Genomic DNA, 26134 nt, shown 5'->3' on the forward strand with positions numbered 1-26134 from the left:
ATCAACATGAGGCAGATGAATGAGAAAATAACCAAGTTTAATTAGACATGTATGTATGGGAACCCTACATACATGAGGGGTTCAGAAGGTAAAATGAAGTATGTATGACATCCTGAGCTAAGGAATGTGGTAAGAGGACTGGAGCTTCAAAGTGGTGGAGGATAATCTTCAATCAATAGGAAAAACAGGTGTTCAGTAATGAGGTGTTTGTTCTGCCCTATAGATAGGTCATGAAAAGTTATTTCTGGAAATAACTCTTATTAAGGGCCAGGTCTCTAATTTAAAATTTTCTAGGTAGTTGAGGGTTCTGTGGCAGAAGTTATCTGGAGCCTGCAGGATCTTACTTGCTTTTAGCTCAAAATAAAGAATATACCAACATTCTATATCTTGAAGAGGCTGTTCTGAAACCCTTTGGTACTATTATGTTTAGCTTTATAAGAAAGCACCGAACTGTCTTCCCTTGTAGCTGTAACATTGTGTACTTACACCAGCAATGAATGAGTTCCTGCTGTTCCACACCCTCCCCAGCAGTTGCTACTCTCGGTGTTTTAGATTTTTCTCTATTCTGATAGCTGTGTAGAGTTACGTCTTTGTTACTTTAATTTGAAATTCCTTATTGACATAGCTTTTGAGCATCTTTTCATATGTTTATCTACCATCCATATATAATCTCCTGTGGGGTGTCTGTTTTTGCCTATTTTATTAAATAGACTAGTGGCCCAGTGTACAACATTCATGCACGGGGGTGGTGGGAGATATCCCTCAGCTCAGCTTGCACTCTCTCCAATCTGGAACCCATAGAGGGATGTCCCACTGCCCATTTAGGCCCGATCCCACTGGACATTCCTCTCACAATCCAGGACTGCTGCTCCCAACTGCTCACCTTCCTGCCTTCTTGATTGCCCCTAACTGCTTCTGCCTGCCAGCCTAATCACCACCTAACCACTCCCATGACAGCCTGATTGATGTCTAACTGCTCCTTTGCCAGCCCGTTTTGCCCCCAACTTCCCTCCTCTGCTGTCCTGGTTCCCCCTAACTGCCCTCCCCTGCTTGCCTGATCACCCACAACTGCCCTCTCTTGCAGGCCTGGTCCCTCCCAACTGCCCTCCTCTGCTGACCATCTTGTGGTGGCCATCTTGTGTCCACATGGGGGCAGAATCTTTGACCACATGGGGGCATCCATATTGTGTGTTGAACTTCTGGTCAATCTTCATATTCTTTTATTAGATAGGATAGAGGCCTGGTGTATGGGTAGGGGCCAGCTGGTTTTGCCTGAAGAGTGTCTCAAATCAGGGTGGGGGTTCCCCTGGGGCATGGGGTGGCCTGGGTGAGGGGCCTGTGGTGGTTTGAAGGCTGGCCATGCCCCTCTGTGACTCAAATGGAAGCCCTGGTATCTGAAATTTATTTATTTATCTTCTAAATTGAAACTTTGTAGCCTGGAGCAAAGCCAAGCCTCCTGCTTGCTCCATGGTGGCAGTCATTTCTGTTGTAATTTATTTACCTGCTATAATTGAAACTTTGTATGCTTGAGTGGAGGCCTGGGCTAGCCAGAGTGTGTGGAAAGCTTGGCTTCCTCCATTGCCAGGGAAACCCAAGCCTCCCTCCTGCTCTCTGTGGCCACAGCCATCTTGTTTGGGGTTAATTTGTATACTCTCTCTGATTGGCTGGTGGCTGTGTCTTGTGAGCGTGGTTAGTGGGTGTGGTGGAGTAATGGTTAATTTGCATAGGTTTGTTTGCTTTTCTTTTTTAAAAAATATATTTTATTGATTTTACACAGAGAGGAATTGAGAGGGACAGAGAGTTAGAAACGTCGATGAGAGAGAAGCATCGACCAGCTGCCTCTTGCACACCCCCCACTGGGGATGTGCCCGCAACCAAGATACATGCCCTTTACTGGAATCAAACCCTGGACCTTTCAGTCCACAGACTGACGCTCTATCCACTGAGCCAAACCAGTCCCGGCTATTTGCCAGGGCTCTGAGGATCCAAGCTCCCAGCCCCTCCTTTTTGCCTTTTATTTTTTCAGCGCCTCTTTAAGCAGAGGCCAGCGCCAGCTTGGAAGCAGGTATCTGGGATTTATTTATCTTCTATAATTAAAACTTTGTAGCCTTCAGCAGAGGCCAGGGCTGGCCAGGGCAGGCAGGAAACTTGGGCTCCTCCATCTCCAGGGGCAACCCAAGCCTCCTGCTCACTTCAGCTTTGTGACCGCCAACATCTTGTTTGGGTTAATTTGCATACTCATTCCTCATTGGCTGGTGGGCGTGGCTTGTGCGCATAGCAGGGGTACTGTCAATTTTCATGTTTCTCTTTTACTGGATAGGATGATAATAAAAGTATAATATGCTAATTAGACCAGAAAGCTGAACAACCTTCTGGACATCCTTCTGGACGGCTTTCAGATCTTCCAGGGCTGTGAGGGCTAAGGCAAGCTGCTGTGGCTACGAGGTCAAGCCCCTTGCATGAATTTCATGCATTAAGCCTCTAGTATTAAATATATCTCAATAAAGATCTTGAAAAAAATCATATGTAAAGTATGTTGGATGTCCAAAAATGGGGATATTTATTTGAGATGTTGTCACCAACAGCAACCATATCCTTGCAATTAAAACAATTAGTTGTAAGAAACCTCATTTTTTAATGTTCAAATAATAATATTTTAAGTATCTTACATATTAATATACATCTTATAAGTATGTTTATTGCTTTCATGTTTGCCATGTTTTTTTCTTTTTTGGTTTTGTTTTATTGTTTGGTGTTTTTTTTTTGTGTGTGTGTTTTTAAGTATAAGATTTTGTGGTTAGCATGGAATTCATTACACTTTTTTCCCTTATAGACTGTAGAGAAGTAGACTTCTGTACAGCATTTTCACACAATATATCTAATTTTCAAAAATGTATAATGATATTAAGAGGGAAAATTTCTAAACATCTCTAACTTTCTACTCTACTGCAATCAGTCCCCATATAATTCTGTTACATGTGACATATACAGTTTTTATAAACTTTGTGTATTATGATGATCTTGGATTGGTACATCTTAGGCTATTTATACCACACTAGGGGCCCAGTGCATGAATTCGTGAACCTTGAAAGGAACTGTGGGCCTGGAGGCTGTGGTAGGCACAGGGGTGGATCTTGGTGCATCCTCCATGCCTCTGCCCAGCCCCTCTGCTGTGGCTCCCTGGTCCCCTGTCTGCCAACAGCTCTGCTCCCTCTGTCACCTCTCCCACATGCTGATGGCACCATCCCTGCACACACCCAATATAGGTGTGAAGCCACTGGGACCAGCGCTAGCTGTGGGTGTGAGCAGCAGCTGCTGCCTCGATCTCCCCTCAGGAGCAGGGGGAGGTGTGTGTGTGTGTGTGTGTGTGTGTGTGTGTGTGTGTGTGTGTGGAAAAGTCCTGAGGGGTGATTAAGGCTGGCAGCCGCTGCTCACATCTGCTGATGGTGCAGAGAAATCGGGGCCAGCATAGGTGCTAGCAGTGGGTGCCAGTGGTGCCTCAGGCTCCAGAAGCGGGTGCAAGTGGAGCTGGTGCCAGCAGCAGGTGCAAGATCCCAGCAGGATTGGGGCACATGGGAGCAAATAATTTTTTTTTAAATATATTTTTTATTGATTTTTTACAGAGAGGAAGGGAGAGAGAGAGAGGCTAGAAACGTTGATGAGAGAGAAACATCGGCCAGCTGCCCCTTGCACACCCCCCACTGGGGAGGTGCCCGCAACCAAGGTACATGCCCTTGACCAGAATCGAACCCGGGACCTTTCAGTCTGCAGACCGACGCACTACCACTGAGCCAAACCGGTTTTGGGGGGAGCAAAGAATTTTTAGTAACCACCAGATGACAGCCACTGGCGCCCCACCTTGGTCTGGTGCTCCTGCTCACCTGCTCCACCATCCCACCACAGCCGATTCCTGCCATGTTCCACACACGCCCCCTGGTGGTCAGCACATGTTATAGTGACAGTTTGTTTGGTTGTTCTGTAGTTCAGTCTATTTGCATATTAGCCTTTTATTATATAGGATTGTGTGTGTGTGTGTGTGTGTGTGTGTGTGTGTGTGTGTAAGTAATGGGTGGAGTTAAACCTCAGACCCTTTTGTATTGTTACTAAGAAAACCTCAAAGGAAGAAAATAGCCATTGTGTCACGATAATTTCAATGATATTTATGTGCCTAACAAATCAGGAAAAACTCTATGCATGGCAGAAGTTGATGTCACATTGTTTTGTTTATATTTTCCTCTTTCCCTCCTATTTGTCTTTGCTTCACCTGAACTCAAAGCTGCCTCAAAGCCTGTTTACTACACAAAGCCATCTGCTTGTGCTAAGATGTCAGGCAGTTTTGCTGAAGAGAGCAACTGCTTCAGACCCATTTGTGAACATTCAGATCATTCCTGCGCTGATTTTAAATAGTCTTAGATCATTTGTTTCTTCACAGATGGCTTATAAATCTGTAATACGTTTAGAAGAACCAAATAAGTTCTGTTGACCAGAAATGGGTCTGGCTTCTGTGTTCCTGTGAGTTCTGAAAGTTTCATTTGACAGTTAAAACTATCTGTTGAGGCAGATGAAAATAAACTGATTACAATGTGGTCCAGTGTTTTGCTCTTAAATAGGGAATTTTATATGCTGTAAAAATATAAGGAGAATTTTTTAGCAAACATTTATTTTTCATAGGGTAAACTATATTGAAAAAATAGTTAACCTGCATTGAATTGTGCAGTTCATGGAATTAATGAATGTACCTCAAAAGTAATCTGGTATAATTAAGAAAAAATATACAAAGGTGTTATTTTCCTCAATTTTTCCCATATTATTATTAGTAATCATGTAAGTGGGAAGTAATATTTTTAAAGATAAAGAATTTAAATATGACATATTAATGAAATGGTAGCTTGTATCTGAATATGAAAACTATGAACTTCATAAATAGTGATACATATAATATTTAACCTAGTTCATTAAGTTTTACTTCCCCCCTATGTTTCCTATCTCAACAAATGGCATCACCATTTGTTGAGACAAAATGCTAGGAGCATTCACTCTTGATTGTGGGTTGTTGTTTTTGTGTTTTCGTTTGTTTGTTTATTTGTTTTGGTCTCCTCTGTGATTTAATTTATCAGTAGCCCTATTGGCTTTGCCTTTTAAAAAATCCCAAATCTTCCATCCTCTATCTTGAAATCTCATAATAAAATCCCAACTTTTTCAGTTGCCTACAATACTCCAGATAATCTATCTTACCTCTCATTACATCTCAAAACCACCTGTATGTATCTTATTCACTGGTTTCCAACAAAAAATTGCTTTCTCTTTGTATCCATAATAGGCCAAATGTGCTCCTACCTAGTGTCCTTACAGTAACTTCTCATTTCTCTTGGTACATTCTTTCTCCCAAATTTTCCCATTGCTTATTCCTTCTTGTGTTTCATATTTGAGATTCAGTTGAGTTCCTTATTAAAAATCTTTCTTGTATACCAGTAAAATTACTAGACTCACTGTCATATTACCCTATTTATTCTCATCAGAACCCTCATTCCTGCATGATATTTTTTTGTTTAGGAGTTTGTTATCTGCTTTCTGTCACTAGAAATTTCATGAGATCTGAGATCATGCCTATCAGAGTGCCTCATCTTCTGTTTCTATAAAAGTACCTTACACATAGCAAATGCTCAGTGTTACATATACATTTTTCACATATATTATATTTATCTGATTACTGTGTTTAGCAAAATAAACATTTTTCTACTAAAGAGAGATGGCTAATATCCACAGAAACAACATAATTCTCAAACAATTAAAAATTAAACTAAAAATTTAGAGGAAAAATTAAGAAATGGAAGGAGTTTGAATCAGAAATTTTATATTGTAATTACTGAATTTCAGTTGAATTTCCAAGCTACTAAAACATAAATGGATAGATGGAAAGATGGGTACATAGAAGAATTAATAGATAGATAAATCAAAATGACTCTAGGAAGCTAGAAGCTATAAAATTTCTCATTGACACCATATGTAATTTTAAGTAGCTGCCATTGGGGAAAATTGGTGTCTATTACATTACTAAAACACTGGAATTGAGATTTGAGGTCTAAGATTCAATAAATGCTCACAGAGTCTTAGACATACTAGGTATATTATCCAAAGAGAAATTAAAATAGAAGAATTATTAACATATCAGGATGAATTACAATTGAAATAAGATGGAGATTAATAATTTAGGAATGAGAAAACCAGAAAAATGAACTCTAATATGATTACAAGTAGCAATTAAAAATTCTAAATATCTACTTTAGACATCTCACATAAATGGAATTGTGCAGTATTTGCCTTTCTGTGATTTAATTATTGTGCTTAGCATAATGTCCTGAAGGCTCATGCAATTTGTTGCATATTGCAGAATTCCTTCTTTTTAAAAGCTAAATATATTTCCTTGTATATATATATATATATATATATATATATATATATATATATATATATATATCACAGTTTCTTTAGTCATTCTGGGTTAGACATTTTAAGGCACTAAGACAGAGACCTATCAAAATGTTATTTTATTAATATGTCCCTTTATTATTTACCAAATTCAATGGAATTGCATCATTTTGGGTTTAAGTATATTCTTTTCAGCCTTCTATTTAAGAAACAGAAAAAATAAAACAAAAAGCTTCTGAGAATTATTTGGTTTCTGTGGGTATTGGCATCTCTCTTTAATAGAAAAATGTTTTCTTTGCTAAACACAGCAATCAGCTAAATAAAATATACGTGAAATATATACATTTAACACTGAGCATTTGCTATGTGTAAGGTACTTTTATAGAAACACAAAATGAGGAACTCTGATAGGCATAATCCCAGTCCAGTTTTCCCAGAGCCATTTTTCAAAGAGACTGCATTGTATGCTCTTGCTTCCTTTGTCAAATATTAATTGACCATATAATTGTGGGTTTATTTCTGGCCTCTCAGCCAGTACAAGGGTGTTTTGATTACAATGGCCTTGTAGTATAGTTTCACATATGATACTGTGATGCATCTTACACTGTTGTTCTTTCTCAAGATTGATAAGGCTATTCAGGGATCTTCTTTGGTTCTATATAAGTTTTTGGAATATTTGTTCTAGATCTGTGAAATATACCATTGGTATTTTAATAGGAATTGCATTGAATCTATAGATTGCTTTGTGTAGTTGGACATTGTTAGTGATGTTAATTCTTCCAACTTATGAATAGAGTATATGCTTCTACTTATTTTGTATCTTCCTCAACTTCTTTCTTTAATGTCCCTGTAGTTTTCTGAGTACAGTTTTTTTTCCTCCTTGGTTAAATTTATTCCTAGGTACCTCTTTTTTGTTTTGTTTTGTTATTGTAATAATAAATGGGATTTTTAGTTTCTCTTTTTGATGATTCATTATTGATGTGTAAAAATGCCACCAATTTCTGAATATTAATTTCATATTCTTCTACTTTGCAAAATTAATTTATTAGATCTAGTAGTTTTTTATGGCAACTTTAGGGTTTTCTAACATGTCATGTGTGAATAATGACAGTTTTACTTCCTCCTTTCCATTTTGGAAGCCTTTTATTTTGTCTTCTTGTCTGACCACTCTGGCTAGGATTTCCAGTTAAATAAGAGTGGTGAAAGCAGACATCCCTGTCTTGTTCCTTGACCTTAAGAGAAACACTTTTTTAGTTTTTTGTCTTGTTCCTTGACCTTAAGAGAAACACTTTTAGTTTTTGGATGAAGATTTTTTATATGTGGCCTTTGTTAAGTGAGGTATGGTCCTTCTAGTCCCACTTTGCTGAGAGTTTTTTTTTTAATCATAAATGGGTGCTGAATTTTATCATATACTTTTTTTGCATCTATTGATATGATCATGTGATTTTTCATTTTTATTTATGTGATTATCACATTATTGATTCGTAAATATTGCACCAACCTTGCATCCCTAGAATAAATCCCAGTTAACCATAGTGTATGATCTTTTTAATATATTATTGATTTGGTTTGCTAATATTTTATTGAGGATTTTAACATCAATGTTCATCAGGGATATTGGCCTACATACAGTGGTTGGCAAACTCATTAGTCAACAGAGCCAAATATGAACAATATACAATGATTGAAATTTCTTTTGAGAGCCAAAATTTTTTAATTTAAACTTTTTCTAATGCCACTTCTTCAAAATAGATTCATCCAGGATGTAGTATTTTGTGGGAGAGCCACATTCAAGGGGCCAAAGAGCCACATATGGCTCACGAGCCACAGTTTGCTGACCACGGGATAACTTACTTTCTTTGTAGTGTCTTTATCTGGTTTTGGAGTTAGGATAATGCTGGCCTCATAAAAATCTTGGAAGTCTATGCTTCTCTTGAATTTTTTGGAAATAGTTTAAGGAAGATAGGTGTTAGTTTTTCTTTGAATGTTTGGTAAAATTTGACTGTGAAACTATTTGGTTCAGGACATTTGTTTGCTGGGAATTTTTTGTTTACTGCTTATATTTCATTAGTTCTTATTAATCTACTAGAGGCCTGATGCATGAAATTCATGCAAGAGGTTTGGCCTTCCCAGCTGTGGCAGCTTGCCTTAGCCCTAGCAGTCCTGGCTTTGTCTGGAAGGTCATCCGGAAGGACATCCAGAAAGAAGGTCATTCAGCTGTAAGGTCTGATTAGCATATTATGCATTTATTATTATAGATTCATGTGTTATGTTTATTCCTGAGTCAGTTTTGGAAGATTGTGTTTCTAGGAATTTGTTCACCTCACCCAGGTTGTCCAAGTATGTTCATGATATTTTCTTATAATCCTTTGTATTTCTGTGGATTCAGTTGTTACTTCTCCTATTTCATTTCTTATTTTATTTATTTGAATCCTCTCTCTTTTTTTCTTGATGAGTCTGGTTGAGATTCATCAATTTTGTTTATTTTTTTCAGAGAACCAGCTCTCAGTTTTATTGGTATTTTGTATTACTTTATTAGTTTTTACATCATATTTTCACACTGATCTTTATTGTTCCCTTCCTTCTATTATACTTACTCTGGACTTTGTTTCTTGTTCTCTTTCAAGTTCTTTTAGGTGTAGGGTTAGATTTTTCATTTAAAAATTTTCTTCATAGGACTGTAATCCTATGAACTTCCCTCTTTTATTATTATTATTTTTTATAAAGAGCAAGAAGAAGGGAGATAGATGGGAGGCAGGTGTGGGAAGGGAAGAAAAGAGGAAAAGAGAGAGAAACATTGATTTCTTTTTCCATTTATTTATGCATTCCTTAGTTACTTCCTGATGTGCCCTGAATGGGGATTGAACCCCACAATCTTGGCATCTGGGGACAATACTAACTAACTGATCTCTCTGGTCAGGGCTAACAAGAACTCTTGATGCATAGGAAAGGTGAAACAAAAAGTCTATAGGAAAAATAAGCAGATAAAAGATGCCAGAGAGGAGAAAGGGAAAAAGAATAAGTTAATGTGATGAGGAAAGAAGTACATAACAGTTATTTCCAATTGTTAATTCCTCTGCTATACCTCAGTCTTATAGTGGGTCTCTGGACTTTTTTATAAAATATAGCCTTTGAAATAAAGTAATATATTTAAAAGTATAACCTATACTTTAAAAATTATAGTTTTGAGTGTAAATATCCATATCCAATTAATATTTGTTTTTAAAATTGGATACCAAAAAATAGAGGATACAAATATATATATTATATATGCTAGCTTTGTAGAGGATACAAAAATATATAAATCATATTCTCTATTCTCCAAAAGCTAAAAATTTGCCCTAAGAGTTGAAATAGGCTCCTGTAGTAGCACAAGCTAATTTTCTATAAATGAATTAGTTGACTTGATCTCACTGCTATAAGACAGTATATCTAAATTGTCCAGTCATAGAACAAATCTACACCAGTCAAGCCTTTGGATGACCGCAACTCTGGTTGGTATCTCGACTGTAACATCATTGGGAAACTCTGAGTCACAACCACCCTCCAAATTTATACTTTTATTTTTAACCCCAAGAAATTGTGAAATAATAAATATTTATTTTCTTATTTCAGAGCCTTTGTGTTTTGTTAAGTAGCAATATGAAACTAATATACCAGTTTTTAATAATAATCATTTATAATCTTCATAGTATTCAGTGACAAATCTGAATAACTGTTACAAATATAATACAATTTTATAGTAATTCAGACATTTTAAATAACTGAAATACTCTATGCAATATTTATTTCATTTCTTTTATTGACAAATGTAACATTGAGTAGGTGAAAATGTGCATTTCTGTGTGTGTGTGTGTGTGTGTGTGTGTGTGAGTGTGTGTTTATGTGAAAATGTGAATGGACTATAAATTTAATTGAATTTTTATATCATTCTATATTTCAATGTAATGAAACTCTAATTTACAGAAGAGCAGCCACACTGCTGCTAGGCAGAATGTTATTAAAAATGTATATCAACCCCAAAATCGATTGAAGTTTCTGATATATTTATAGTCTGAATTGAGGGAGCCCTACCCAAGATTGGCTATACCATAGGTTATGTGACATGTTTTGTGTGTTTATTAATTGAATTTATTGGGGTAACTAGTTAATATAATTATGTAGGTTTTAGGTGTACAATTCTAAAATATATATCATCTGTATATTGTAGTGTCTGTTCTCCACCTCAACTCGAGTGTCCTTCCATCACCATTCATCTGTTACTTTCTTCTACTGCCCCATCCCCTTTTCCCTCTGTTGTCTATATCTATGAGTTTTGTTTTCTGTGTATGTTTTTCCTTAATCTCTTCACTTTAAAACACCTATTTCTCAAATCTCTTTTAGTAGTAAACAGTACCACATACATACAATAACTCATGGTTAAGTGATAGACTACCTCCTGAGCCCCTCTCTACTGCCATGGTTGTAGAATAGTATGTCAGACCCACTTGATCCTCAAAGACTCCAGATGAAATTTATGGCAAAAGGAAGCCCAGAGGTTGTAGCAACTCCATCCCCATCAGGGTAGCCAATGTCTCTGGGCACTCCCATTATTCAACAGCACACGAGTGTGTACTGCATATCAGGTGGGGACATGTACTCAGAACTTCAGAAGACAAGGTACTCCTTTTGTATTTGTCTGTTCAGGCTTCCATATTCAAATAACACAGATTGAGTAGCTTAAACAACAGATTTATTTTCTCACAGTTCTGGAGACTGGGAATCTGAGATCGGAGTGCCAGCATGAATGATTTCTATTGAGGCCTCTCTTTCTGGCTTGTAGATGATAACATTTTGATGTGTGCTCACATGGTCCTTTTTTTTATTTTTATTTTTTTAGTATGTGTGCATGGAAAGACTGAGTAAGTGAACTCTCTTATGTTTCTTTTCTTTGTATAAGGAAACTAATTCTCTTAGATCAGGACCAATTTCTTTTTCTATTTTTTTGTTTGTTGGTTTCTTTATTTTTACATTCTCAGTATTTTTGTTCCTCTGTTTCTTTTTCCTTGTCTTTAGAACTGTTCAAACTTTTTTTTTATAGACCACTTTATTTTATTTTATTTTATAGTCCATTTTAATGTATTTGTTGGATTTTTAGGTGACTCTATTTGAGTTATCTCTAGTTTCTCTAGGAATTATAATATAAATCTTCTTACTATTGTAACACTAAAATAAAATACAGGAAGAAAAGAGCTTAAGTGGCCTATATGGTTATATGGTTTCTGTATTTTATGTGAAGTGATACCTTCAGTGATATAATTTTTATTCACATGACATGTTTCAGATTTATATGTGGCTTTGCAACGTTGTGTTACAATTCCCTGGATTCTTTTATGAATGTTGATATTTCTGTTTTAACAGGCTATTAAAATTTACTTACTTTTGTTCATTCAATTATATATATATATGTAATATATATATATATCTCCAGCAAAATGTTAGCCAGATGTTAGGATCTAATCCAGCAAATTGACTACTTCTTTAAGTTTTAATTTCTTTATCTGAAAATGGAGATAACAGTTATTTATACTTACCTCATAAGTTTATTGAAAGAACAAGATGAGCTCCTAAAACTCCTGGAATTTTTTTTAAGTGATAAGAGCAGAACAACAAAGATGTCTTTTTTTGCTAGATTAATTTTGGACTATGCCTAAGAATGGGGCTAGTTGCCAAGAGATTGAAGATATGATTAGAGGATTGGAACTTTAGTCTCACCCCTGACCCCTGAGGAGGAGAGAGGGGCTAGAGATTGCGTTTAGTTTGCCAATATTCATTGATTTAGTCAATTATGACTATGTAATGAAACCTGCACAAAAACCCAAAGAGCTCAGAGAGTTTCAAAGTTGGTGAACATGTGAAGATTTCAGGAAGAATAGTATACTTATAGAGAGCATGGAAGCTCCACACTCTTTCTTCATACCATGCCCTATGTGCCTTTTCTATGTGATGTTCCATATATATATATATACATATATATATATATATATATATACATATATATATATATATATAGTAAAATGTTTGAATTTTCTGAGCCACTCTAACAAATTAAGTGAACCCAAGGAGGGGGTCAGTAGAACTGCCAATCTATAGTTGATTGATCATCATAACCTGGACTTGCAATTGATACCTAAAGCAGGGATGCACAGTCTTGTAGGACTGAATCCTTTAACCTGTAGTGTCTGACCATATCTCCAAGTAGCTAGTGTCAGAATTGAGTTGAATTGTAATATACCCAGCTGGTTTCAGTGCACTGCATGGTTGTGTGGGAAAACCCTCCCACCCCTACACAAATTGGATTTGGTGACCAGAACCTTTAGTAATTTATTTCAATTGTATTTTCTGTACCTGATCTTTTACTGTTAGTCAGTTTTTCTATGCCAAAATTCACATATAAAATCAAATTACACTGAACAGTGCTGTTTCTATATAATAATTTCCCCAGCCCATACCCTATTTACTATAGACCTGAGACTCTGGCTTTGTTTCTCTGTGTCTCTAGTAATTTGCTTTGGGTCCAAACTCTTTTTAATGTGCTTTTATTGATTTTAGAGAGAGAGATAGAAGGGAGAGGGGGAGAGAGATAAAAACATCAATGATCATCAATTGGCTGCCTCCTGCACACCCTCTATTAGGGATCGAGCCCGCAACTCAAGCATGTGCCTTGATCAGGAATCAAACCAGTGACCTCTTGGTTCATGAGTCAATGCTCAACCACTGAGCCACACCAGCCTGGCTTGGGCCCAAACTCTTAACACTTATTTATGGATACTTTAGCCTTATATCCTTTTTTACTTGATAAGACTTGGTTCTCTAACTCTGAACACTGCTTCCTTTTTTAATGTTGACATTCCTGTGGCCTCTATTGAAAAATCTTACCTATTCTCTTTTTTCCCCACTTCCTGCCCAGACCTGCCATTCTTTATGGAGACCTTAACTTTCATAAAACCTCCACCATCAGATATGATATATAAAGACTTTAGAAGAATCTTCTATTAGAAAAGATAAAATACTTAAAGTACAATTAGCAGGATGTAATTTTAATAAAGTCAAACATGAAAACATCTGTTTCTGTGGTTAATCAATATAACTTTTTAACCAGTATTTGCCACTAAATTCATCAGTAGGCTTGTCAGAAAATATTACATCAGTTAGGATTTCTATGATACAAATAGACTCAGAATTTTTTTTATTGATTTGCCATTTATTTCTGATTTCCATAAAGTGTGAATCAGTGAGTAGTTTTTCAAGCAAAGATTCAGGGAGATAGGGTCCTCATACCTTGTGTAACTACCATCTTCGAGGTGTGTGGTGGATCAGGATCATAAAGGAGGAGGAGGCACGTCTGTTTCTAAATACCAGAAATGATATATATTACTCCTGCCACAATCTATTGGAAAGCACTTAGTCTCATAGTCACAATAATAGCAAAGGAAGCTGAGTTATTTGTTTCCTTTGTGTGTCCCATGAAGGGAAATCAACATTGTTGGCAGCTATTAGTCTCCACCAGAGTTAAGAAAAACAAGATAAAACAGATACAGAGTTCTTTGCAAATGGAGATAGCTATATGTAAATATAATATGTATGATTAAGTATAAGATACTGCTATTGAGTCAGTGCAAGTTAAATAATTGAAAAAGATAATATAGGAATCCTTGCATTTCTGTGTTAAAATATTTGACAGTGATTTTCTTTTTAAAATCACTATTGATTCACAAATTGAAAAGGAACATTAGTTTAGAAAAATACTTCTTAATATAAATAAATAATAGGTTCTTGTGAATTTTATTAATGTATCTTTCAAGACAATTGAGACAGAAAATAAACTGTGGTTAACACTTATATCATGCATTGTATTTGTCTGCTTTCTGATGTAGGTCGGGAGTCTGAAGATGAAATTGAGGATGAAGAATTACATGCCAGTTTTAGAATATCAGTATTCAAACTACCCATACATTCTTCAGATTCATTGAAGTATGCAGTATTGAAAAAAAAAGAACTAGCTTCTTTTCCTACATATACACAGCCATTTTCTACTACTCATCAAAAACCAGTAATTACACAACCACACCTGTTATTGGAGAAGAATGCAAGAGAGTTTTTTATGATACACAGAACCGGTATAAAGCTCAAAACACTTTATGATATTGATGAATATCACTTAGAACAAAAGAATCAGGAAAGCCAGAAGAAAAGAGGAATAGCTTTAGCCATGGCAAAAACTGCCCAAGAAAAAGTTAGCTTAAATGTTCAAGGAATGTTACAGAAAAAAAAAAGGGCTGTTCAAAAACAAATGGCAGAAGGTAACATGGCAATTCGGGATGGTTTGTACCAATTTTGGCAGGTCAGATCCAAATACCTTGACAAAGTTAGACAGAGGAGAGCTTTGTTTCTAGAAGAAAAACACAAAAAAACTACAGACCGTTTATTAATTCAAAACTTAAATAATGAGCTCGTTATTTGGGACAAAAATATAAATAAAATGAAGCAATTGAAGAAGAAAAATGATCTCTTAAAAGAGAAACATCTGATAGTTCAGCAAAAACGAGAAACAGGAAAACTTCAAAAGGATTTATGTAAATACATTAAGGAATATAGGTAGGTACAGTTTTGATATAAGTGTTTAAGTCAATTTCATGTGAATATTGCATACTAAATGTTGAGATCTAATAAACAGTACTTTACAACATGACATATTTTACTTTGGAAAACAGAAACAACCAAAAATTACAAATATATTGTAATATATTACCAAAGATGAGGCAATAAAACAACTCTATCTTCAGATTTTGTGTTATATCAAAATACAAATCAGTATTAGAAGGATGAAATCAACTTACTTTATCACAGCAAATTGAATGTCTGGCCATCACTAATTTGTAGAGAATACAGAGTTAAGAGCTTAATGTATCTTAACTGAATTATCTTCTCTTATAAATTCTTGCAACGATATTATCTTCCAAAGCACACAAGAATAAGGCAATATAGTGTTCTCCCGAAAGGTTCTATTGAGTTTTATTTATAAACATTTTCAAATAAAGCTGGAGTATCAACATGAAGAAAAGAGTTGTGACTTAAAAAAAAAGGTGTCTGTCTAAAGACTTCAGTTTTCAATTCTTGTTCATTTTCTTTCTGGTTCAGATACTTGACCTAAAAGCATTCTGATAAATCTCAATAACCTGTGAGGTCATAACTGAGACAGTACCTCCCTGTTTTTGCTGTTGAGTGAGGGAGTATGAAAGAAGAAAGGTGAACTATAAATCTCTAGTTTAGAAAATTTATAAAATACCCAGAGGGACACTTAATAAATTAAAAAGAGACTTTTAAAATTAAAAACACTTACATATCAGGTATAAGCTGGTCATAAGTTTTCCAAAATATTCTTGTCCATACTTTGAAAACCTGCTGACATCGCTCAAGGCAGAATAGTAGGGTGTCCACTATGAAGTTGAGTATCAACTAGCAGGAAGCTGTGGCACAGAAGGCAATTATCCAATTGTATAATCTCCGCTTGTTTTTATTTTGGTAATCAATTGACCTCCTCCACTACCCTCATCATTAACTGTGGTCTTATCTTGATTTATAAAATTTTCCTTGATTATGTTATTACAGTTCACTTCCAAATTCATAAGAACAACTCTCTCAATTGTTTAACCTGTACCCCACAAACCTTTAAACTCATTTCCAAAGATATAACAAAACTCTCATCATTTGGAACTGCTTTACTTCTTAAATTTGAAACTCTGGCATACTTATTTATGTCTAAGATTGTTTATTTTTTTTTTAACTTTTCCTTTACTTTCACCACATATATTCTTCAAAGATAGGCTTTTCATATTTTTATTAAGTTTGCATGTAAGTATTTTATAGGATTTTTATGGTATTGTGAAATGGAATTAATTTCATAATTTTATTTTCCAATTATTTGATCCTGGCATATTATTAATTATAATTAGTCATTGTGTTTCTCTTCAGTTCTTTTTAAATAGTTGGGTTTTTTAAAAACATTTTTTGCACAGTTTATAATTATTATCTGTAGAACGACTATTTCAGTACATTTTTTAGACTTAATTACAGGTGCAACGTCCCTTTGCCATGACTTTTACTTTGCTATATAATCAGACAAGACTATTATCCAGAGCTCCAGACACAATAGTTGTTGCTGATTTTCAATGTATGGTTGTTAAAGTCTAGGAATTCCTCTAAAGATTTCCAATGTATTGTCATTTACTCCTTACTAAATCCATTGAGATGAATTGTCCCTTCTTAAGGATGAAGACAATGGTGCAGACAGAGCTTAGAATAACTTCTCAAAAATCACACAAACAATAAGTTGTAGATCTGGGATTCTAACCCAAGCAGAATGGCTTCACTTCCTTGACTCTTAACCATAAGCCATTGTTTCTCTCTATTCAACTCTCTTCTCATCGCCATATGGATAGCCAGGCTTTTTAAACCCAATTTTACAAAAACAGAACCCTAATCTTTTTCCTTATCTAAATAGTTCTTCCTATATTTTCTGTCCTGATGAATGCCACTGTTCTCTACCCCGTAGAAGGAATGATTAAATTTTAGGCACTCCTCTAAGGATTTTAAATGTGTTAATTCATTTGGTCCTTTACCAAATTCTGAGTTGGATTATTTCCCTCCCCTCCCCCCATTTGAAGATGAAGAAAATGAGGTAGAGGAAATGCAAAGAACTTGGTAATTAATTTTTAAATTTTTTTAGACTTAGGCTTCTTTTTTATTTCCCAAGTCTAGATTTTGAGTTGCCTTAAACATATATAAAGAACATGATGATCTATATATAAGTCTGTTTTTCTGGGTTATCTGCTCTACTGTTCCTACTAGAACTGTCTGACCCTTACAAATAGAGTGCTGCCACTTCTCAGGGATGCCAAGCTGTGCTACCCTCTGTGCTTTTATTTTAGCACAGAAGTCTGTCTTGTCTTCCCTCTGCCTGTTTTCACCATGTTTCACTCAGTCTCCTTGCATAGTGCTTTCATTATGGTACTGCAGCATTTTATTTATATACTTAAGGCCCGTTGCACGAAGATTCCCCTTGCTGCCAGCACTGGTATACCTCTGGCACCAGGGACCCAGGCCTTCGTTCTGACCGCTGCCTTCCATCTTCACTCCAGCCAGAGTCTTCAGTCTTCATTGTGGCCAGAGCCTTCAGTCTTTGCTCCGATCAAAATGCTGCTCCTGTAGCTTCCTCTGCCCCTCACCCTTCCTCTCATAGCAGGTGTCCCACCCCACTTGACTGCTCCACGCCTGCATGTGTGCTGTCCAGAGGCCCAGAACAGCTGAGGGGCAGGGCTGTCGCCATCTTTATTGGGTTAATTTGCATACTCAATTCTGATTGGCTGGTGGGTATTGCAATGTGATGGTCAATTTGCATATTTATCTTTTATTAGTATAGATTTAAATACTTTTATTTCTCTTTACTTTTTATACATTTCTCATAGTCATATCATGTTATATGTATCTTTATATTTATAGAATCTAGGGAATATGACAAAGATTATAATACATAACTCTTGAATAAATGAGGAGGAGTGAATGAGTTAACCTAAGGTCCATGACATTTCCAGGTTTGACAGTATAACCTTCTTCATCTTTCTCTAATTGAGAGTCTGTATTGGTCTGCTAGGGCTACTATAAAAACATATTGTACAGACTGTGTGGTTTAAACGTAAGTTTATTTTTTCATAATTTTAGAGGCCAGATGTCCAAGATCAAGGTGTTGACAGGTTTGGGTATTCCTCAGGCCTCTCTTCTTGGCTTGTAGGTGGCTGCGTCTCACTGTGTCCTCACATGGCCTTTGTTCTGTGTGTGCACATCCTTGTTGTATCTTAATCTTCTCATATTGGATTAGGGCTCACCCATATGATCTCATTTAAATTTAATTACCTCTTAAAGAACTTATTCTACAAATACAGCTGCATTCTAAGGTATTGGGAGTTAGGACTTCAACATATGTATTTGGAGGGGACATAGTTCAGCCAATAACAGTCCTACACCAAGGGAATACTATTCTGATGTAAAAAAAAAAAGGAGCTCTTATCTTTTGTGAAAGCATGGATGGACCTTGAAAGCATTATGCTAAGTGAAATAAGTCAGTCAGAGAAACAAGTACCATATGATTTTACTTATATGTGGAATCTAATGAACAAAATGAACTAACAAATAAAATAGAATCAGAATCATAGAGATCAGGCTGACAGCTATCAGAGTGAAGAGTATTTCAGGGGTGGATGAAATAAGTGAAGGAATTAAGCAAAAAGAAAATGAAAAAACAAACAAACAAACAAAAACTGGACTCCTAGAAGTTTGGATTTAATGAGGCTAAAGTAAAAGTTCTGCAAATCATCTCATAATCTGGTTTAGATGCCTCTAGGAATCTAAGCCATGGTTTGTATAGATTCTGTTATAAACAATAGAACTATTAAAATAATAGCCTAAAATGAATATTAGTGAATGTTACAATAAAATTATATGCAATAAGTGAAGTTTGGTCATTTCCCCCCTATTTGTATATGTCTATTTTAATATATCTAATTATCATTAACTATCAAACTAAATATTGTGATTTTAGTAATTTAAAATATCTCCATTATCTTTCCTTTTCTCCTTAGGGCTCAAGAAAGGTATAAAAGACACTCTGAAGAAAAATTTGTTTATGATATGATTGTCTTTCAGAAAGCTTGTGAAAGATTACAAGAAGCTAGAGCAAGAATTGAAAGTATGAAAAAAAAGTATTAAAATTCCCAGTGGAATGACAAAATGAACCAATACCAGAGCATATCCAATAGTCATTTTGAATTATAGCTATTATTTTCAATTAAAGGACTTTAAAATAATACTATGAAAGAAGAAATACAAGACGGATTTGTATATAAATCTTCTTAAAATATAAAGAGTAATTAAAATGTTTATCTTATTGATCATAATTTAACTTGATCATAACTTAAGTTGACTTGACACCTCAAATGTGTCTTATATATCCAGATGTTTAAGGAACAATTAAAACTGATTTTTTTATAGCAGGAAATACTGCAAAAGGTGTCACTTATATTGTTTCATATCCTAGTATAACAAAACTATTTTCAGTTTCTCTGAAAATATTACCCTGGTTATTTCCATTCTAACTGCTGACTTTTAATAAGACACTGTGTACTTTGATTAGTTTCATTACCCTGCTTTCATATATTTAATTATATTTTCTGTTCATTTTATAAAAACAATATCTGAATTTAAATAAAGTTCTCACCACTGTATCAGTGACTCATGTTTTTTATGAAAATTCAGGAAATTAAAAGTATAAAAGAGAAAAACATTGCTATTAACTTTCACAGATATTATATGATTTTGTATATGTATTTTTAGATATTTTCCTTTGCACATATGGGATGAAAACATAATGGGAGAGGACACATATAATTATACTAGAGGCCCAGTGCATAAAATTTGTGCACTGGGAGGCAGGGGGCTCCCCTTAGCTCAGCCCGTGCCCTCTCCCAGTCTAGGAGCCCTCAGGGGATGTCTGCCTGTCAGCTTAGTCCCACTTCCCATTGAGCGGGCCTACGCTGGCAGTCAGACATCCCTTTCACAGTCCAGAACCCCTTTCCTCACTGCCTGCATGCTCCCTGCTCCTTACTGCTCGGCTCCCTGCTTTTTAGCATTGCCTTGGAGGCAGGAGAGACTCTTGCCACTGCCACTGCGCTTGCCAGCCATGAGCCCAGCTTCTGACTGAATGGTGTTCCCCCTGTGGGAGCGTAATGACTACCAGGGGGCCACTCCTGCTTTGAATGTCTTCCCCCTGGTGGTCAGTGCACATTATAGTGATTGGATGTCTGGTCATCCTGCTGTAATAGGCACTTAGTCTTTTATTATATAGACTAGAGGCCTGGTGCACGAAATTTGTGCACGGGAGTAGAGGGGTGTCCCTCAGCCATGCCTACACAATCTCCAATCTAGGACCCCTTGAGGGATGTTCGAATGCCCGTTGGGATCAGGCCTAAACAGGCAGTCTGACATCCTTCTCACAATCCAGGACTGCTGGGTCCTACCTGCCTTTCTGATTGCCCCTAACCACTTCTGCCTGTCAGCCTGATCACCCCTTAACCACTCCCATGCCAGCCTAATTGATGTCTAACTGCTCCCCTGCCAGCCTGTTTGCCCCCAACTTTCCTCCTTTGCTGGCCTGGTCACCCCTAACTGCCCTCCCCTGCAGGGTTGATTGCCTTCAACTGCCCTCCCTTGCAGGCCTGGTCTCTCTCAACTGCCCTCCCTTGAAGACCTGGTCCCTCTTAACTGCCCTCCCTTGCAGGCCTGGTGCCTCCCAACTGCCCTCCCCTCTGGCCATCTTGTGGTGGCCATCTTGTGTCCATATAGGGGCAAGATCTTTGACCACATAGGGGCAGCCATATTATGTGTTGGAGTGATGGTCAATTTGTATATTACTCCCTTATTCGATAATATAGAGGCCTGGTGCATGGGTGGGGGCCAGCTGGTTTGCTCTGAAGGTTGTCCCGGATCAGGATGGGGGTTTCTTTTGGGTGTGAGGCAGCCTGAGCGAGGGGCCTGTGGTGGTTTGCAGTCCAGTCACACCCCTTCCCTCCTCCTCCCCCTCCAACGACCCAAGCAGAGGCCCTGGTATCTGGAATTTATTTACCTTCTACAATTGAAACTTTGTAGCCTGGAGCAGAGCCAAACCTTGCTCCATGGCTGCAGCCATTTCTGTTTGGATTTGTTTACCTTATATAATTAAAACTTTGTAGCCTGGAGTGGAGGCCTACGCTGGTAAGGGCAAGCAGAAAGCTTGGCTTCCTCCATTGCCTCGGAAACCCAAGCTCCCTCCTGCTCTCTGTGGCTGTAGCCATCTTGGTTGGGTTTATTTGCATACTCGCTCTGATTGGCTGGTGGGAGTGGCTTGTGAGTATAGCAGTGGTATGGTCAATTTGCATATTACTTTTTTATTATGTAGGACTACTGGCCCAGTGAATGAAATTCATGCATGGGGTGAAGGTGTCCCTTACCCTAGCCTACACCTTCTCCAATCTGGGACCCCTTGGTGGACATCTCTCTCACAATCTGGAACTGCTGACTCCTAACCACTCACCTGCCTGCCTGCCTTATTGTTCCTAACCACTCTTCCTGCTGTCCTGCTCACCCCAACTGCCCCTCCCCCTTGCCAGGCTGATTGCCCCCAACTGCCCCCCACTGCTGGCCTGCTCACCCCCAACTGCCTTTCCCTGCCAGCCTGCTTGTCCCCAATTGCCTGTTCTTGCTGGCCTGATCACTCCCAGCTGCCCTCCCATCCTGGCCTGATTGCCCCTAACCACCTCTGCCTTGGCTCTGCTACCATGGCTTTGTCTGGAAGGACATCCAGAACGTCTCATGGTCTAATTAACATATTACCCTTTTTTTAGTGTATTACCCTTCTGATAGTATAGATAGCGGCCTGGTGCACAGGTGGGGGCTGGCTGGTCTGGCCTGAAGGGAGACCTGGATTAGGTTGGGGGTCCCCACTGGGGTGTGTGGCCAGATTGGGTAAGGTGCTGGGGCTGTTTTCAGACTGGCCACACCCCCTTTAGAGTGGGGGTTCTTGCTGGGGGGTGTGGCTAGCCTGGGCGAGGGGCTGATGTCTGTTTATAGGTTGGCCATATCCCATCGGGTGAGGGTCTCTGCAGTGGTGGAGTGGGCTTTGGCAAGGGGCAGATGACCATTTGCAGGCTAGCCATGCCCCCTTTGGGGTGAGGGTCCGTGCTGGGGATGGGGTAGGCCTGGGCAAGGGACTGAAGGCCCTTTGGGGGTGGTTTGCTCTCTGGCCAACCCCCCAGCTTTTTCCTGAAGGACTTCCGGAAAGTCTCCAGAAGATCTCCTGGTCTGATTACTCCTTTATTGTATACCAGTGTTTCCCAAACTTTTGACATATGTGTACGCCTTCTATAATTTTCGTAACGCTGAGTACCCCTCGTACTCATGAGAAGGTAGAATTAGGGGCAGCTAAGCACGGTGCAGTGCATATCCCCACCAAACTCTGGTGCAATGCACACACCCCCACCAAACTCTTCCCGTACCCCTGGGAGTACGTGTACCACACTTTGGGAAACACTGGTATAGACAACTGTGATAATAAAGTATACAGAAATGGTATATACTAGTTTTAAGTCTATTTCACACATACTCATGGTATAAAATTTGGAAAAATAAAGGATATTATTAGAAAGATGTAAAAATACCTTACAAAATTGTCACTTTTCAATAGTATTTTCATTTATTCAGAAAGATAAATGTCTCACTACTATTATGACGTTGCTCACTTAATAAAATGTAGCTAATGCCATTCAAAATTTCTTATTAATACTCACCAATTATACATGGACGTTTTTAAAATTCTCTAATTATATTAGTCTTTGGTAAATTTTCAAAAAATAAATAACCAGTTAATGAGTTGTGCTTTTATGCTGGCCTGCTAAAAAATATTGGTAGTACTTTTTTTTAATTTTGGTAAAATGGTAACCATTTATTTAAGTTCATGCCACCAGCTTCCACATTCCTGTTAATTTGAAGATAACTAATGAACCATTTTGTTATTTCTGATTATTCTTAAAAAGAACAAAGGGAGATTCTGTGAGGTGGTAAAAAGTGTGACAAATGTAGGTTCCCATAACAAATTAGATAATTTCTCTGTTTTCCCAATTTTCTGTTTGGAATTTGGAAATAATACATATCTTTTTGGAATTTAATGAAACTAATAATTCATATCATGTAATGTTATTACAAAATTTAAGTAAGGAAAACATAAAGTAATACAATGCCTTCCAAAGAATAAGCACTTAATAAAGGTACATATGTAGAAGTAGAGACAGAAGTCTTCTCTATGAAATTATCAGAGGATTTATCAACTCTCTATGTAGCTTTATGGGACACCATGAAGGAATACTAGAACTTTTAGTCTGATAGATCTGAATTAATTAATTCATTCATTCATTCAATATATTTATTGACTGTTTGTTGCCCTTCATCTCTCATTTGCTCCCATTCCATATGGAATTTTTATAGTCTTTACACACAGCAGGTAATCAATAATTTCCTTCTTGATTATTTCCATCTAACTATGAGCCTATATATCCAAATAATAAAATGAGAATATGTAAATTGACCCTAATAGTGGAATGACTGGGAATGAATGGTTACTATGACATGCACTGGTTACCAGGGGCAGACACAACTCTGGAGCTGCCCCCTGGTGGTCAGTGTGCTTCTACAAGGAGATCGCTGCTGTTGATGGCTGTGCTAAGGACATCTGAAGCCAGCAGGTGAACATCCTCTGAGGAGTCCTGGACTTCAAGATGTCACAGACTGGACTGAGGGATCCCTCCCTGCCTAGTGCACATATTTTCACGCACCAGGCCTCATAAATAAATATATATGTGTGATCTTTTATTGATTTCAGAGAGAAAAGGAAAGAGAAAGATCAATGATGAGAGAGATAATCATTTATTGGATACATACTAATGCCACCCAGTAGGGATAGAGCCCATAACTTAGGCATGTACCCTTACTGGGAATTGAACCATGACCTCCTGGTTCATAGGTCAATGCTCAGTCATTTGAGCCATGCCTGCTGCACAACTATGAGTTTCTTGAAGCCAAAGACTATTTTACTCATCTCTGTGCTTCTGTTACTTTGTATATTACACAGTGCTTTTTAAATTTTTTATTATTATTATTATTTTTTAGCTCTGTTTTCTTATTTATGTGCTGTTACAGGTCAATCTCATGATCTTCAGTGCCACTTACTAATTCTATTTTGAAGAATCAAAAGTAAGTATCTCTAGATTATATCTTTAATTTTAGTATGTTTCCTGTATTTCCAAAGGCACGGTAGATATTCACTGATGTTTTCCTCAGGTGTAATTTAGTTAAGTCTTCCCTTGGGGGAACTGCCTTAAAATACCTTTCTTAAAGCTTACATAAAAAAAAAAATAACATAAAAACTGCTTATATATTTTATTATAAATGTGTATTTCTAAATACTTGAATCGTTATTCCCTTTGTGTTGCAGTTTTCTATCTGTCCCATTTATCACATTTATTGAATTCTTATATGCTAAATATTTATCTTAGGCAATTCAAGCTTTATTTAAATGCACAAATATCCTGTCATATTTTTTACATGTCAATCCTATAAACTCAACATGCATTCCCTCCTATGACACTCCAGTGAAAACACCTTTAGTAAAATCACTAATAATCTCCTATCGGTTAAATCAAATTTTGTCTTTGAATATGGAAGCACTGGCTACTATTTTTCCCCCTCTTTGACATATCTTCTTCCACCATATCTTTCATGACACTGCATGCTGCTCTTCTTCATATCCTTTCTTACCCTCTGATCTTCTGTGGAGCTCCTATTGCTTTTTCCTGAAATGTTGGAGTTATTCATACTTCCATGTGTATTTATTTGATTCATATGTTTTCTGGCTGACAGTACACAGGACCACAGTTTATGACACCACCAATATTCTAACCATCCTAACAGTGCCTCTTGAGCTCCAAATATATTTCTAACCATCACTGCACATGTTTACTTGGGTGTCCCCGATAGCACCCAAGTCAACATGCTGAAAAATAAAATCACTGCTTTTCCTTTCATAACCTACTAGAAGCCCGATGCATGAAATTCATGCATGGGACGGGGGCCCTCAGGTAGGCCTGCACCCTCTCCAATCCAAAATCCCTCTCACAATCCAGAACTGCTGGCTCCTAACCGTTCATGTGTCTGCCTTCCTGATCGCTCCTATCCACTCTGCCTGCCTGCCTAATGCCCCTAACTGTTCTCTCCTGCCAGCCTGATCACCCCTAACCATCTCTGCCTGCCTGCCTGATGCCCCTAATTGCTCCCCTGTTAGCCTGATCACTCTCCCATTGATGGCCTGATTGTCCCTAACTGCTCTCCTGCTGCCAATCTGATCACCCCCTAACCACCTCTGCCTCAGGGCCCTGCTCCCAGGGCTTCGTCCAGGAGGACATCCAGACTAATTAGCATATTACCCTTTTATTAGTACAGATTGTGGGTCATCCCTAACATCCCTGTTTTCTTCACAACTTATATAATCAGATCTTGGCCATTTTTTATCTCTGCATTTGCAACTCTTCTCTGAATCTCCAATAGCAATATTTAGTTTAGTTTTTACTATTTCTTTTCTCAAATCTGTCTTGCATATCCATCTAAAAGACAAATTTACTCTTTGGTAATGACCCCTTTGCTATAGGATAAAGTCAAAACCATTTTACTTAGCAGGAAAAAAAAAACCTTCTTCATTATCTTGCCAGCCCTGCCTTTCTAGCTCTCTCCTGCCAGCAGAACTCACAATTCCAATATTCCAGCTGTTGAACTATTTATAATTCTCAAGTTCTTTTGCTTGGAGTACCCATACAAATTCCTTGTTTACTTGGAGAATTGCTGATTGTTCCAGAATCAAGGGGCGTGCTCTGTAAGAGTTTTTTCCAACTGTTGCATGATAACACTTGTTTCATGGCATTATGACAAATTGATTACATACTGCTCCACTCATGTGACTGTAGATTCTCTATATATTATTTGTTTTTGTATTATCAGTGTTAAAAATAAAAAGAATATTTTTAAATGTTCT

The 26134-nt window shown here is 37.3% G+C and overlaps 1 protein-coding gene across 1 annotated transcript in view; it reads left to right on the forward strand.

Moving 5' to 3' along the window:
* The window catches only part of LRRIQ3 (leucine rich repeats and IQ motif containing 3), a 74299-nt gene extending 55041 nt beyond the window's left edge, over positions 1–19258 (forward strand). Inside the window, 3 exon segments of the mRNA XM_045583819.1 lie at positions 14346–15066; positions 19107–19226; positions 19228–19258. Of these exon segments, the coding sequence (XP_045439775.1) occupies positions 14346–15066; positions 19107–19226; positions 19228–19258 (872 nt within the window).
* Positions 19259–26134: the final 6876 nt, after the last annotated feature.

Source organism: Pipistrellus kuhlii, unplaced genomic scaffold (assembly GCF_014108245.1).
Source record: "Pipistrellus kuhlii isolate mPipKuh1 unplaced genomic scaffold, mPipKuh1.p scaffold_m20_p_2, whole genome shotgun sequence".
In the NCBI taxonomy this organism is placed as follows: domain Eukaryota; kingdom Metazoa; phylum Chordata; class Mammalia; order Chiroptera; family Vespertilionidae; genus Pipistrellus; species Pipistrellus kuhlii.